General features: G+C 47.6%; 1 protein-coding gene across 1 annotated transcript in view; it reads left to right on the forward strand.

Annotated features, from left to right (window-relative positions):
- Positions 1–11,616, forward strand: part of NR6A1 (nuclear receptor subfamily 6 group A member 1) — a 60,745-nt gene extending 49,129 nt beyond the window's left edge. Inside the window, exons 4-9 of the mRNA XM_065737148.1 lie at positions 264–421; positions 1,277–1,501; positions 1,968–2,222; positions 6,482–6,603; positions 8,610–8,762; positions 9,766–11,616. Coding sequence (XP_065593220.1) covers positions 264–421; positions 1,277–1,501; positions 1,968–2,222; positions 6,482–6,603; positions 8,610–8,762; positions 9,766–9,854 — 1,002 coding nt within the window. The 3' untranslated portion in view covers positions 9,855–11,616. The remainder of the gene's footprint in view (positions 1–263; positions 422–1,276; positions 1,502–1,967; positions 2,223–6,481; positions 6,604–8,609; positions 8,763–9,765) is intronic.
- The last annotated feature ends 1,856 nt before the right edge of the window (positions 11,617–13,472 follow it).

The following is a 13,472-nucleotide window of genomic DNA, read 5'->3' on the forward strand; positions in this document are numbered from 1 at the left end:
ACATAATCCTTCCGTGTGTCCATTCCCCTCTGCTCCGTTATTGACACTTGAATTGTACTGCTGGAGGGGAAGGTCTCCGCCATCAGCTGTAAATAGAATTTTTTGTGTATGTTGTTAAATGTGAAGGGAGAGCGTGGTGTTTCTGTGAGTTCAGGCCAGCTCCTGCCCCGCTCATTGCAGCAGGCGTTTGTTCCAGCTCTGCCTTGTGTCTGTTCACGGAGGTAGCAGCTTGGCACTAACTGCAGTGATCTTATTTCTGAAAGATATCGGAGGAGGAGATTGAAAGAATTATGTCTGGACAAGAATTTGAGGGAGAGGCAAACATGTCATGGAGCAACAATGGAGACAGCGACCACAGTTCCCCTGGAAATGGAGTTTCTGAGAGCAACCAGCCTTCACCTGTGTCTACTCCATCTTCAAGGTGGGAATCGACTCTGGAGGAGTTCCATCCTGCACTAACTCTGACCGTTTCCCTGAGCAGTGCTTGGGGTCAGCATAGGAGGTCTTGGGGAATACCTCTGTGCGACTGAAGGTGCTGCACATCTCTGCATCCCTGTGTGCACTTTTAGAAAGACAGCCAAAAAAAATACTGAACTGAGAGGTGAAATGCTCACGGTGAAATGAGAGAAAGAGGGCAATGCTGAGTTAAAATTCTGATAACCGAACTAGAGCCCTTAATTTGTATTGATTTTATCTATTTTCCTGGGAGACTGATTAGCTTTCCCTGCTCATTCTGTATAAGCTCTTTTGCTTCCGTGTGCTCAGATTTTGAAAATAAATGAATTCGGTTTAGGTTATTAATTGGTGTTGTGCTGTGAGTTACCATCAGTGCTGGCCTCCTGACGCAGTGTCAGACTGCCAACACAGAGCGCATCTCCAGCTCGCATCCATCCGCTTTCAGCTGCGTTGTAAGCTCGGAGGTATTTGCATTCACTGCTACGTGAGCTATTTAATTTACAGGCATAAATTCTGTCCCTTTAAGAAAGCAGGAGTGGAAGTGCTCGCTGCAGTCGGTGTGTGCTCACGATGGCTGCAGAGCAGCTGCTCCCAGCACTTTGCTCAGAGGAGCTGGCTGGAATGGGGCTTGCCCGATCTGCACGCTCAGTTATTTCCAATGTAGGATTTCAGCACAAAGAGATTTTTCATTCTTTCATTGACATTTTTTTTCTTTTCTGTTTTGATCCGCGTTTCTGTCGCCTGTAACTATTGATCCACGTTTTAATGAATCGGGTGGAATGTTTTTTAGCATACTAAAAAGCTTTTCCTTTTCCAGTAGGTCCGTGGAGCTGAACGGATTCGCTGCACTCAGGGATCAGTACATTGGGACGCCAGTGTCCACGCACTATCAGTACCTCCCGCACCTTTTTAGCTATTCTGCCCACTCGGCGCTGGTGCCCCCGCAGGCGCGCAGCCTGGACCCGCAGTCGCACAGCCTGATCAACCAGCTGGTGTCAGCGGAGGACCTGGAGCCGCTCGGCACTCCCATGCTCATTGAAGACGGGTGAGTGCAGCCCTGAGCTCTGAGCTGTGGGAGCTGCCGTGCTGCGTGGGGAGCGTGGGCAGCTGCAGCGCATAGCAGGCAGCAGTTCAGAGCCTTCCTGTGGCTGGGACTTTGCAGAGTGCTTCGGGCTGTGCGTGCTGGGCTGAGGCTGCGGGGTTCAGCAGTTTGAGCCCTGATGTTGCACTAGCCATGCACAGGGGCTGGTGGCAGCCACTGCGGCTGGAAAAGCACGTGGGACTGGAGTAAAGCAGGGGCAGCTTGCAGGGGCGGCTGCAGGGCTGCTCCCGGCCCCAGCAGGCACTGGCAGTGGCTGCTGCCGCCGCCAGGTGACACTCTGGGCTCCGCGCATGCCGGAGCTCGCACACCGGTTCTGGTGACATTTCTGTTGCTTTTCAAGTGCTTTGTCAGTTTGTGTCATTCTGTGTTTTTAATTATTTTTATGCCTTCGTGTTAACTGTGCCTGCAGGTATAAAGTGACTCAGGCAGAGCTGTTTGCATTGTTGTGTCGTCTGGCGGATGAATTGCTTTTCAGGCAGATTGCTTGGATCAAGAAGCTGCCGTTCTTCTGTGAACTCTCAATCAAGGACTATACCTGCCTGCTCAGCTCCACCTGGCAGGAGCTGATCCTGCTTTCCTCACTGACTGTTTACAGCAAACAGATCTTTGGTGACCTCGCAGATGTCACCTCCAAGTACTCACCCTCTGACGATGAGCTGCACAGGTGAGGCGCCCGTGGGAGTTCTGTGCTTCCAGCGTGTGTGCTTGAGACTTCGTATGTGACAGGCTGTGGGCAGTCGGTGCTGCGTGAAAGCTTCCATTTGCAGGGAGGTGTATGGTGTTTCCTTTTCCCTTTGGTCGTGCAGCTGGAGTAGATGTCCCGTGATTTCAGATTGCAGTCTCTGTTGAGTCTGACAATTTTTCTGTCTGGTCTCTGTGGCTGCGTGCAGTTCACAAACACTTCTGTGTTCCTCAGCACGTGGCAGATTTCTTCTTAATTTTACCTGAACTTTCTCTACATCCTTCTTTAATAATCTTTACTACATTATTTAAAATGCATTTCTTATTCTTATTTCTTTCATAAAAGTTGCAGAAATCAAACTGTAACTGACGGAGAAAAATAGCAGTGTGGATGAAGTCTATTTCTAGCTTTTGTTTTCAAGCTAACAGCACTAACAACCAGAGAGGCTTCCAGCTGCCTCAGCAGATAGCTGGTCAGAGACTTTCCAGTTGTGGGAAGAGAAAACAGGTACTGGTTGCATCCTCTTAAGGGTGGCTGTCCTGTAGGAATGCTGTCTTCCTTCAGCACAACCCTACAAACCACATTAATTGTGGGGAGAATGAAACAAATTAATCTGACACTTTGGGTAACCCTGAGATACAGAAGATCTTATTGAAAAATCGTTCAGGCAATGGAAAGATTGTTCACAAAGCTGGCTGTCTGTATTATCAAAGTGCTTGTTATTAATTGCTATTTCAGTGTTTTGATTTCATAAATGTAAAGATGTTGCAATGTAGCCCTTGTTTCTCCATCGTCTGTGCTATCTGATGCTCTGAGTAACCTGCCTGCCATTTATCATTTTGGCCAGGATGATGGGGTCTTTATGCATTTTCTCTTTTTCTTTCTTGGTGCCAGCCAGATCCTTTTGGCAGCAGTCACAATCTTACAATGTCATGATGAAATAGGTGGGATTTACCTAGGCTGCTGCCCACACTCTGCTTTAACATTTGCTCTGTTGGTGCTCTACCTGTGCTAGGCTTGGCAATATTGCATGAGTCATCAGCAGATGTAAATGCTTTGTAAGGAGAGATATAAAGTACGTCTGTACCCTCAGGACGTCGTAGCACTGAGTGGTTCCTTGAGGTTCCTTTGTGCATCTCCCTTCACACCCTGGAGACCAACTTGCTGAGGGCCTCTGGGAGGTGAGGGCTGGCCCCAGGTGCCCCATTTCCTGGGACAGGTCCCTGCTCCGTGTGCTCAGCCTGGCCGCTGCCATTCATCCATGCCTGGTGCTGCTCCTGTGGGGAGCAGCGTGGGTCAGAGGGAAGCACAATAACATTTGTTCCTATATTCATCCTTCATTTTGTTTGCGCTGTCCTGGTCAGAGCCTCAAAAGAGAAGTGTGTGTTTCGTTTGGGGTTTGTGATAAATACGAGCGAGAGGTAAGAAAGCAGGACAAAGGAGGAACCCTCCCCCTTCAGAAATGGGTGATTCAAAGCTGGTAGCCTCAAAAGTCCTTCAGAGGAGAAGTGTGCACGAGTGAAAATAGGCATTCTTAGGAGTGGAATGCTGCTGTGGTCTCTTCTGATTTAGCTTTTCAAGGATCGCTAATTGTCATTAGGGAAAATGGGAAAATGCACCAAAAGCCATTTGCGGGAAGCTGCACAGATGAGGGCTGAGTCTCTGTTGTCTTTGTGGCAGCTTACCCATAGTGTAACTGCATGTGGCAGGGGGACGTACGCTCCTGAAAGCTGTTTCCTTCAGATTTGTGAGGGAACTCATAAAGAGAGGTTTCTGCCTTGAGGGGTTTCTTGAAGAGCTTCCGTTTCCTTGGAGAACTCCAGTGCTGATTAGTGGTGGTTGCAGAATGAAGTTGGGACTCGCAGCCAGCTGAGCACAATTGCTCTGAGCTGTGCTGGTCCGCCTCATTGGGGTTACTTTGGTATTTAGCAAAATGACAGGAGCAACTCGGTGCTTAGGTAGGTGACAGCGAAGGCATCGCATGAGCTCCCGTGTCTTATTCCACTCTAACAGCAGGCTGAGCGTTCTCCTGGGCTGCTGGACCAAATGTTTTCTTTTATTGTGCTGTTTTCTGTAGGTGAATATGAAATGGATGGATTCCTGACCTTCCCCAGCGCTCTTCTGATAGCGCTTCTCTTCCCCCTCTTCCCAGCTGATCCTGATAACCCATAGCCAGAAACTTGCCTGGTGTAAACTGCAAGGAAAGGTGTGTGGAGGAGTCAGTCCTCGGGAAGAAATAGGGCTGTGAAAAACAGAACAGCTTTGTTTGAAAGGGGGAGGAAAGTATGCACAGAAAACTAGGAGTTCAACTGCAGGAATGAGAGAAGAGCTCTCCTGGATTTATGAAGTGATGAGTGGCTGGTAAAAATATGCATGCTCTAAAAACAATTAAACTCCACAGACAACTGAGTGGTCTTTGTGCTCATTAACTTCTTGAGCTTTGCAATCTTGCACCTGCAAGATTTTTAATGTCAGCTTGAGAGCAAGAAAACTTGTACAACTTTAGATGAGCCGACAAGGCTTTCATCGCTCACAATATTACTTTCCTGAAGAACTGACCCAAAGTTCAGATAGCTTGTTTTCGTTTCTCTGAGACCAACCTCCACCGTGCATTTTACAAATAACTTTGAAGTAAACAAACATACATGCCAAAATAAGGTGTTATTCAGTGAGAAGAGTTCTATTTTCGTCCTATTCAGCGCTGACACTGTGGCCACGCTCTTATTCTTTGTGCGGTACAATGGCAGAGCGCAGCTGAAGCTTGCCGAAACACTTCTGTCCCACTTCTGAGGATTTATGCAGTGCGGGGTTTCTTTGAAACCAGTGATGTCGTGGTGAGAGGCACTCAGCAGAGGTTGGTACTGGCCATTTGCACACGTGGGCAGTGCCTGCAGGCACCGGAGCGGTTTGAGGCCCTGCAGCTCAGTGCTGCTGCTGCCCCTGGCTGTGCTGGGCTGTGAGCGGGGCCTGGCTCCTCCTGCAGCACGGGGCTGTGTTCTGTGCCCTGGTCGGCCGACTTCCCGGGGTGGAGGGGCTGTGTCCCTGAGCATGGGGCTGCCCTCTTCTGCCTGTTGGTTCCTGGCTTCTCGTGGCCGGGGTGGGAGCTCAGGGAGAAGCCTGCAGCTTGTTTTCAGCAGCCTTCCCGTGCCTGAGGCCGATGGTTTTCTTGGAAACGTCTCATCCCCCTCCTGTTTATGGAACTTCTTAGTTGTTTATAGTCGTGTGTATAGCACCGGGCTCCCCCGTGAGACCGTATCTCACCTGCTTGCTTTGAGCTGGCAAACAGCAGAGCGGCCGTGCAGGGAGCTGGGAGCTCTGGGAGTGCAAGCAATGTGTGCTCAGAAGCAAAGAGGAGAGAACTTCTGAGGCCTGGCATCAGTGTGGCTGCAGGTCCCAGCAGTGGGCCATGAGGACAGCCCTCAGTGGCAGCAGTGCTGCAGCTGTTGGGTCTCAGGATACGTGTGGAAAGCACAGGGACTCCTGTTCGAGGGGAGGGCTTCAGGAGTAATAGCCGGCCTTGCTTAGACTGCATGATTAACCTCAGGCATTGCATCTGTAACCTGGAGTCTCTCTTGCATTAACGTTGGTTATTGGTGTTTTGGTGCATATTTGTATTTGTGAGAAGGGTCTTGGCCTTACTGCAATGTCTCACCTCAAAAAGCTCTCAGCTGAGGAAGATGAGCAAACCATAACGGGCATTAAATATGTGTGGAAGAATGGGATCTGTCCTTTACTCGTGGGAATTTTAGGGAGTTGATGGGCGGTCCTCACCTGTCCATTAGATAAATGACTGCTGCTGTGAGTGGGTCAGTGTGATTCTCTGATGTTTAAAACAGCACTAATTCAAATGGCATTACACAGATAAGGGAAATTTGTAGGCACTTCTGGAGTTGGAAATAGAAAGTGAAGGAAGATCCTGCCCCGTGAGGTGGGAAGGCACTGTCCTGGTTGCAGCCAGAACCGGTGCAAGTGTAGAGAGGCAGAGCAGCATGCCTGCAAGCATACAAGAGGTTACTGTGTGTTCCTGGCTCCTCTGAGCACTTGGAGCAAGCTGAAGATAAGCAGAAGCACTTGCTTCTGCTTCCATTTAGCAGTCCCAGCAGACTTGGAGTGGTTTCAGTGAGGGCTTTTTGAACACTACTGCAAGCTTTTAAAATCTCTGAAGTTACTAAAATGAGTTTCTTGCCTTTCTTGTGTGGACTGTGTCCCAAATATGTTGATGTGTGATCTCTGTCCTCCAGATTCAGTGAAGAGGGGATGGAGGTGATGGAGCGGTTGATCTACCTCTTTCGCAAGTTCAACCAGTTGAAGGTCAGCAACGAGGAGTACGCATGCATGAAAGCCATCAACTTCCTGAATCAAGGTGAGTCAGTGGAGAGGAGGAGTCCGTCCTGCTGGAGGAAGGGTCTGAAACCCAGGGACTGATGTGGGCTCTGGAAACCTCCGCTGTGGTGCAGACAGCAGACACCTGCGTGAGGGAGCTCGGGAAGTGAAGGAATGCTTTTGCTTAGTTGATCTCATTGCCTTTAAACGTAGACCCAAGGACAGTCCTTGTGCCATACATACTGTTGGAACGTATCTCAAATGTTCACATCAGAGCAAGAATACAACTGGGAGACTGGTAACGTTTGTCTGGAGAACATTTGGGTCACTGATTACTCACCAGATGCTGATGACCGTTTCACCAATTGTCTGAGCATTGGTGTAGAGAGTTGCTTGCAAATTAATGGCTAATTTGCCTACATTTTTTTTTCCAAAGTAAATAGCAATCCTTCACAGATTCCAAACTGAAAAGGCGTTCATTCTTCTGCTTGGAGGGGTGGCTCTGTAAAACTGATCCTCCCTTTTTACGGCTTTCCCGACTCTTGAAGTGATTTACCTTCAGGATTGATGCTTAGGTCACTGGTTGGCTTCCTGCCATTTAGGATCTTCATCAATATATTTTCCTGTGTCTATTGCTAACTCTTCAAAGTGGGAAGCATTCAGAAGTGAAGTATTTACGTGCAGGCAATTATTCTGCCTAATGAGGGATGGTATCCTCCTATTGGTTAATCAGTGTAATAGAGCCAGCAGTTCAGCCTTTAGCAAGACCCTTGAAAATCTTTAATTAAGTCAAAGCAAGATGAAATGTAGATTAATTCTCCAATGTGTGAGGAGATTCTGGTCAGTTCCTAACAAATGTGGTGGGCTGAAATAGTTTGGAATCAATAGGTTTGTTGTGATTCCCTTTCCAGTAGTTGCTGGTTGCCATTACGTGTCTGTGGAGCCTCTTGGGACATTTCTTTATGTTTTGTGTGCATAAGTGAAGGAAAGTATGGAAAGGAAAACGCTTAATAGATGGTGTTCAGATGTAATTTTGGAAATAAATGTCCCCAGAGTCTTTCATGCTGTGAAAGATAGTTGCAGTCTGTAAAATGTGCTGAAAACTCCCTCCTCCCCCACTCATTTTCACCAGGAGATAGTGCTGACGCTTCAATGTGTGCCCGGGCTGAGATTCCGGTTTGCTTCCCTGGGCAGTTTCCTGACACTTCTTTAGCAGTTTCCATTGTTTTCCAAAATGTATTTTCATTAACTTCCTGTCTTCTTTTATTTTTAGTTGAAGTTTGCAATTTTTTATGTGAAATACCTGAATATTATTTTTAAAAGTCAGCTTTTGGGCAGCAGATCAATGCCTCTTCCGTCAGATTGTCTCCTGAGGCTCAGCCCACAGTGGGGGTCGTGTAGTTTCCATATTTTGACTGCATTGGATCCCTCCCAGGACACCCAGCAAATGTCACTGGTGATGCTGGAAGGTGGCATGGGACTTCCTGCCACACTGGTGGATTGGGAATGTCCATTTTTCCTTTGCTGTCATTGCCTGACGTGGGTAAAGCTGAATTTAAAGTAAGAACTTGACAAGTTTGTAAAGCTCCTTTGCCATAATTCATAAGCAGATGGGAAGGAATATGATGATACCTTGAATTACAGAGTCAAATGCTTCCTCAGCCGAGATGATACAGCCAAAATCACCGTGTTTCTGTCTGAGGAAGTATTACACTGGATCTACTGTGAGGACAAAGCCTTGACATGAAGCCAGGCAGGGATTTAAGGTTGCTAGAGCTGTTTATCTGTAAGGGAGTGCCCTGAGCACTGAAGATGAGCAGGTTAAGGCTCCAGCTATTCCCATCCATGTCACTGCGGAAGGCAGTCTTGTGCCCCAGGCACGCTGAGAGAGAAGTCTGTGTAACTGGGCACTCGCAGTCAGCCTCCAAAGCAGGGACCCAGCTTGGAGTTTCAGAAATCAGTCTGTCCTTCCACTAAGTATGAATCTGCTGCTGTTCTCAGCTGTTTTCCTCACGTTTTCATCTCTCTGATCACATTTTCTTTCAGACATTAGGGGTCTAACCAATGCATCCCAACTGGAGCAGCTGAATAAGCGGTACTGGTATGTTTGCCAGGACTTCACAGAGTACAAATACCCGCACCAGCCAAACCGTTTTCCAGATTTAATGATGTGTTTGCCAGAGATACGCTACATTGCAGGTAACTCCTGAGCTCTTCTCCCGCTGCAGTCGTGTGCAGATTATGAAATCTGCTTTTGCAAGTTGACTTATGAGAATGGAGTCCTGGCCCACGTTGCTGGACGGTGTTTATGTGAGAGCTCGTTCTGTTCAAGCTGCTCCCCTGGCTTGGAGGTGATCTCTGCCATCCCCGGGTCACTCAGCCAGGCCGACTCCTTGGCACGTTGTCCCCATTGTGCCCCCTGTGCCAGGCACGTGTGCTGATGTTGCCCTGCTCCCAAGGAGGTGTTATCCCCAGAGTGCCCGCCACATTCAGCATTTCGGTCAGGCTGAGATTTTATTTCCTTCCCTCCCGTCCTGGCTCAGAGGCATTTTGTCTCCAGCAGCACCAAGGTGTGGTGCTTGTGTGAGTCGTTTCAGGAGAGGCAGGGAAATCCCCATGGGCTGCCTGGGACTCAGTGAGCAGGGCAGCAGCAGGCCTGCAGGTAACCTCTGCCTCGGCTGCTCTGGGCCTCGACACCTCTGAGACCTGCAGGTGAATTTACTAGTTCAGTTGTGCCTCTAATTAAATCTGCAGGGTCTGGTGTTATTAAGACATTGTTTGTTCCCGGATGTTATGGTAAAGGAAGATACTTGTCTCCTTGTGTCAAGGCTCCGTGTGCTTCGTCCTACCCTGTTGTAACTAACCAGATAATAATCACATAATAGCTCACATAATTTACTCACCGAGTTCAACAGGGGAGTTTGAGGAGAGGCAGGATTTAGTCTTTCCCAGTTTCTATAAATACTGCTCCATTGTGGAGAAATCATTTTGATCTGACTTTGCCCATTTATTTAGCTTTCATTTCAGTAAATAATAAATCCTGTTGTGCCCAAATGGGTATCAAATGTCCAATGTAGCAGTGGGATGATTAACTGTTTCTCTGAGAGGTTCAAGGTAAAGCCGTCATCAGTGGAGCTGGCTTAGGTGTCTCTCGGAAATCTGATTCAGGAATGGCTGCTAATTCTGATCTTTTTCTTAACAGGAAAGATGGTGAATGTCCCACTGGAGCAGCTGCCTCTCCTTTTTAAGGCCGTTCTGCATTCCTGCAAGACAAGCATGAGCAAAGAGTGAGCCCAGCTTGCCCCCAGGCCCATGCCTTACTCTGTGCCTCAGGCAGGGAGCAGGCTCACCTCCAGAGGAAGGGGGAAGCGTGATCAGGGCAGGAGGGAAGTGCTGAGACAGGGCAACGGGTGTCCCTGCCACTGTAGCAAGAATCTTTTGTTTGTTTTTGTTGTTTTTTTTACTCTTTTTCCTATATATTTATTTCACGACAGAGTTGAATGTATGATCTTCAACACGATGCACATGGTTCTGTATGAATGCAGCAGATGCATTCTCCAGCAGTTTACAGAATGTGAAGATGTTTAAAGTTGCAGTGTTTGTTAGGGTTAGTTCTTTTGTATTTTGGGGCTGGGGACTGAGATGACTAAGACTACCTCAAGGAGAAGATGCTGTTCGCACACTGCTCTTTTCATGGTTTGTATCCAGAAGTGTTTTCATAGAATGCAGACTGCCTCACCTCGTTGGCAGAGCTGTCAAGTATCCCAGAGGGACAGTTTTGGAAAAGGGAGTGTCAGAGAAGTGCCAAGCTTTTCTTCATTAGTTTAAAAAACTTAAAAAAAAATCCCAAAAACTAAAACAACAACAACAACAAAAAAGCCAGGGAATGGAGAAGAAGGGACAGTCTGTGTAACCAGTAGGGTTTTTTCCTCCAGCAGTGTTCTGATGCAGGTGGCAGTGCCTGCGATTTTCTTCAATCCTGCCACCAGGATTGCAGGGCTCCCAAGCCAAGAAGGGCTCTCACCACCATTCCCAGCTCGATCTGTGGGGTGGAGGGCTGCCCTCCTTCCCCAGCCTGCCCAGCTGGGCTGCAACTGATGCTCAGCACCTTTCTGTTCAATAGAAAACTGTGCTGTTGCAGTTCATAGCAGGCTCCCAGCATGGCAGCAGTAAGGCACTCTTGTCGAGAGAGTGAGAACTGCACGTAATTTCTAATCACTTCCTTAACATCCAATTTATGTTCATAAAAACATGAAAAACCTATTGAGGGAGGAGGCAGGGTTGCCCCTTTTAGTGTATTCCCCCAAGATGTCATTGACTACTGAGGAGACTTCTGCATTGCAGCCATCAGAAGCAGCTGGTTTCTGGGAACTAACTTACCCTGTGGCGAAATGCAGCCTGCATAATGGTGACAAAGGACTCCAGGATCCTCTGGCATGGCTTTCTCAGCTGGACTCAGGGAGTGCATGATCCATAGTTGTATCCTGCCAGGGCAGTTTTACTGTTCAGTGGAATCCCTTCTTACCAGGACAAGTTGATGTGACTGCAGATCTTGGTGAGCTGCTTGTCCCAGGTGTTTTTCCATAGCAACCTCCACACCACTGCAGAGCATGGAGGAATGGCTTAATGATAGCAGTCAGCTGTCTGCTCCATGCTGGTGTTTGTCTCAGTTTGGGTATCTCGTGGGTAATCTCATGGTGTCCTTCCCATGGTGGTGGCGTGGAGTTCAGGGGAGGTATTATTCTGATTTCCTTGGGAAGATACAGTCGCCCTGGGGCTGTGCTACCCTGGCTGGACTCCCTTCCCTGTGTCCTTACTGTGATCTGTAGGTAACAGAGTTTTGAGTGCTGTTTTTAAAATGCATTGGGAAACAACTTCTGTTTGCTCAGGGCAGGAGGATCTGGTTGCTCCCTTTCTGTCTCGTCCTGGTAACAGCTGTGTATTGCTCAGAAGTACTGAAGCTGCTATTAGATGAAGATGAATGTGACGGTGAATGGGAGGAAAATGTTGCTCACCAAAGTCGTCTTTCCTTCCCCGTGCTCGTTCTGTTGCAGCCCAGGAGCCCTTGTGAGCCACTGGCTTGGCACTCTGGGTTGGTCAGCAGCGACGTGGGGCACCGCGTGCCCCTGCTGCTGTGTGCAGCACTGCCTGGGGCTGCCCCTCGCAGGCGTGCTGCTGGCAACCCGCAGACCCAAGGCAGCATTGTGTTCTTTGGGGTTCTGCCTGGAAATCTTCCATCCTGACAGTTTCCCTTTTCTAAAAGTCCTCTAGCTGTTCATTTTTCACTATTTAAATATGATGTTACGGGTAACAGCTGCTGGGACCAGCAGCGGTTCAGTTGGATAGAGCTTCACACGTCCAAAGTTGGTTCTGTAAATCTCATTTACTTTCTGATTGTAAAATGAGACAAGCACATATTTCTCAGGAAGGCCTTCTGCATACATCGTATACCTCACGTGTAAATGGGAAGATTTTAGTCTGTCTGTTTGTATGTTAGAAAGTATTTTCTTTTAACCTTAATTTCCAAATAGCTTGATAAGATCTTTTTATTACGGGTTATCCTCTGACTTGCTGTTCTATACATTCAAAGAATTGTTAAATTGAATAGGAATCATTTTATTCTACAATCACTGAATTTATATAATCTGCTGACAAATGAGAGTTAGTTTTAACAAGTGTACATAAAAGCAGTCATTGCCAAACGCCCAACAAAACCATCTGTTATTTGAGCTTATCCAGGATGCTCCCAGGACTCGTGCTGTACCAATAACAAATCCCCTCATTCATTCAGGATGACGAATGGACAACAAATGTTCTTTCTGTTGTATGCACCAAATTTCGTTGAGGTCGATGGGCAGCATTTACTGTAGGGAGTAGGAGAGCCTCACTAAGCTGACCAGTAAGGGAGAAGCTAGTACACCAACCCAGAACGTAACTCACCGGGCAGTCATTCTTAATACCTTCTGCACCGAGTCCTCTGATGACTTGTATTTTTTAAACAGGGTAAAGTGAATGTGTTGCTTTGCAAACTCAGGTATTATGAGAAGGTAGGAATGTAGCTAGAAATGTAGAGACATTAGGTCGCTCACTAGATGTATTTGTGAATTTGGTTTGAAGGACACCCTGGAAAGGTTGGAATTTTTGTTCCATTCTTCACGTAACATTCGGTTTACAGGGACTCATATTTTATTTGTGCTTAATGCTGGTAGGGGGAAGTTCATTATCTTCGGTATCTATCTGCTGTTGCTTATCTGACCTTCTGTCATAGAGGAATCAATCAACAATAATAGTCTTTGGTAGAGTTTTCTGCCATGACAAGTCAATTTTTATCCCCGATTTGAGAGATAAATTGGCTGACTGACCCCTCCTCTCCTTCGTAGTATTTGTGCAAATGGAAAGCTGGAGAGTTTCTTTTAATCTGAACAGAGATCTGGGACATAAATCTGAAGTGCAGGGCTCACCTGCTCAGAGCAGCTCTGTGTAGGTCCCCTGCTGCTGTTTGGCAGCTCGCAGCTCATCGGCGGCGGACAGAATAGAGCAGAAATTGCTGCTGCAGTGGCAGGGATGAGTCTGAGCTCCGGGGGTGAGGCCCCAGGACTCGAGCAGAAGCTCCGATGACTGCTTTCCTTCCCCTGCTTTCTTGGGGTCAGGTTTCTGTCCCAGGAGCAGAGCTGTGTCCCTGCAGTGGGACCCAGCTGCAGCTCCAGCATCTTCTGTCAGTCTGAAGTGCTGAGCTTTGTCAGTCTGCTGTGAGGAAGGGACTGATGGGGAGCAGCCGCTGTGCTCCTCTGCTCAGCCAACGCAGATTCACTGTTGAAAGTCGTCCTTCAAACCAACTTTTTTTAAACAAAAAACTTGAATTTCTTTTTATTACGTTTTTTTAAAACTACGAAACAACAACAAAAGAAT

The sequence above is a fragment of the Cyrtonyx montezumae genome, unplaced genomic scaffold, assembly GCF_038088225.1.
Source record: "Cyrtonyx montezumae isolate F1298 unplaced genomic scaffold, pur_monq_1.0 scaffold_20, whole genome shotgun sequence".
Classification (NCBI taxonomy): Eukaryota; Metazoa; Chordata; class Aves; order Galliformes; family Odontophoridae; genus Cyrtonyx; species Cyrtonyx montezumae.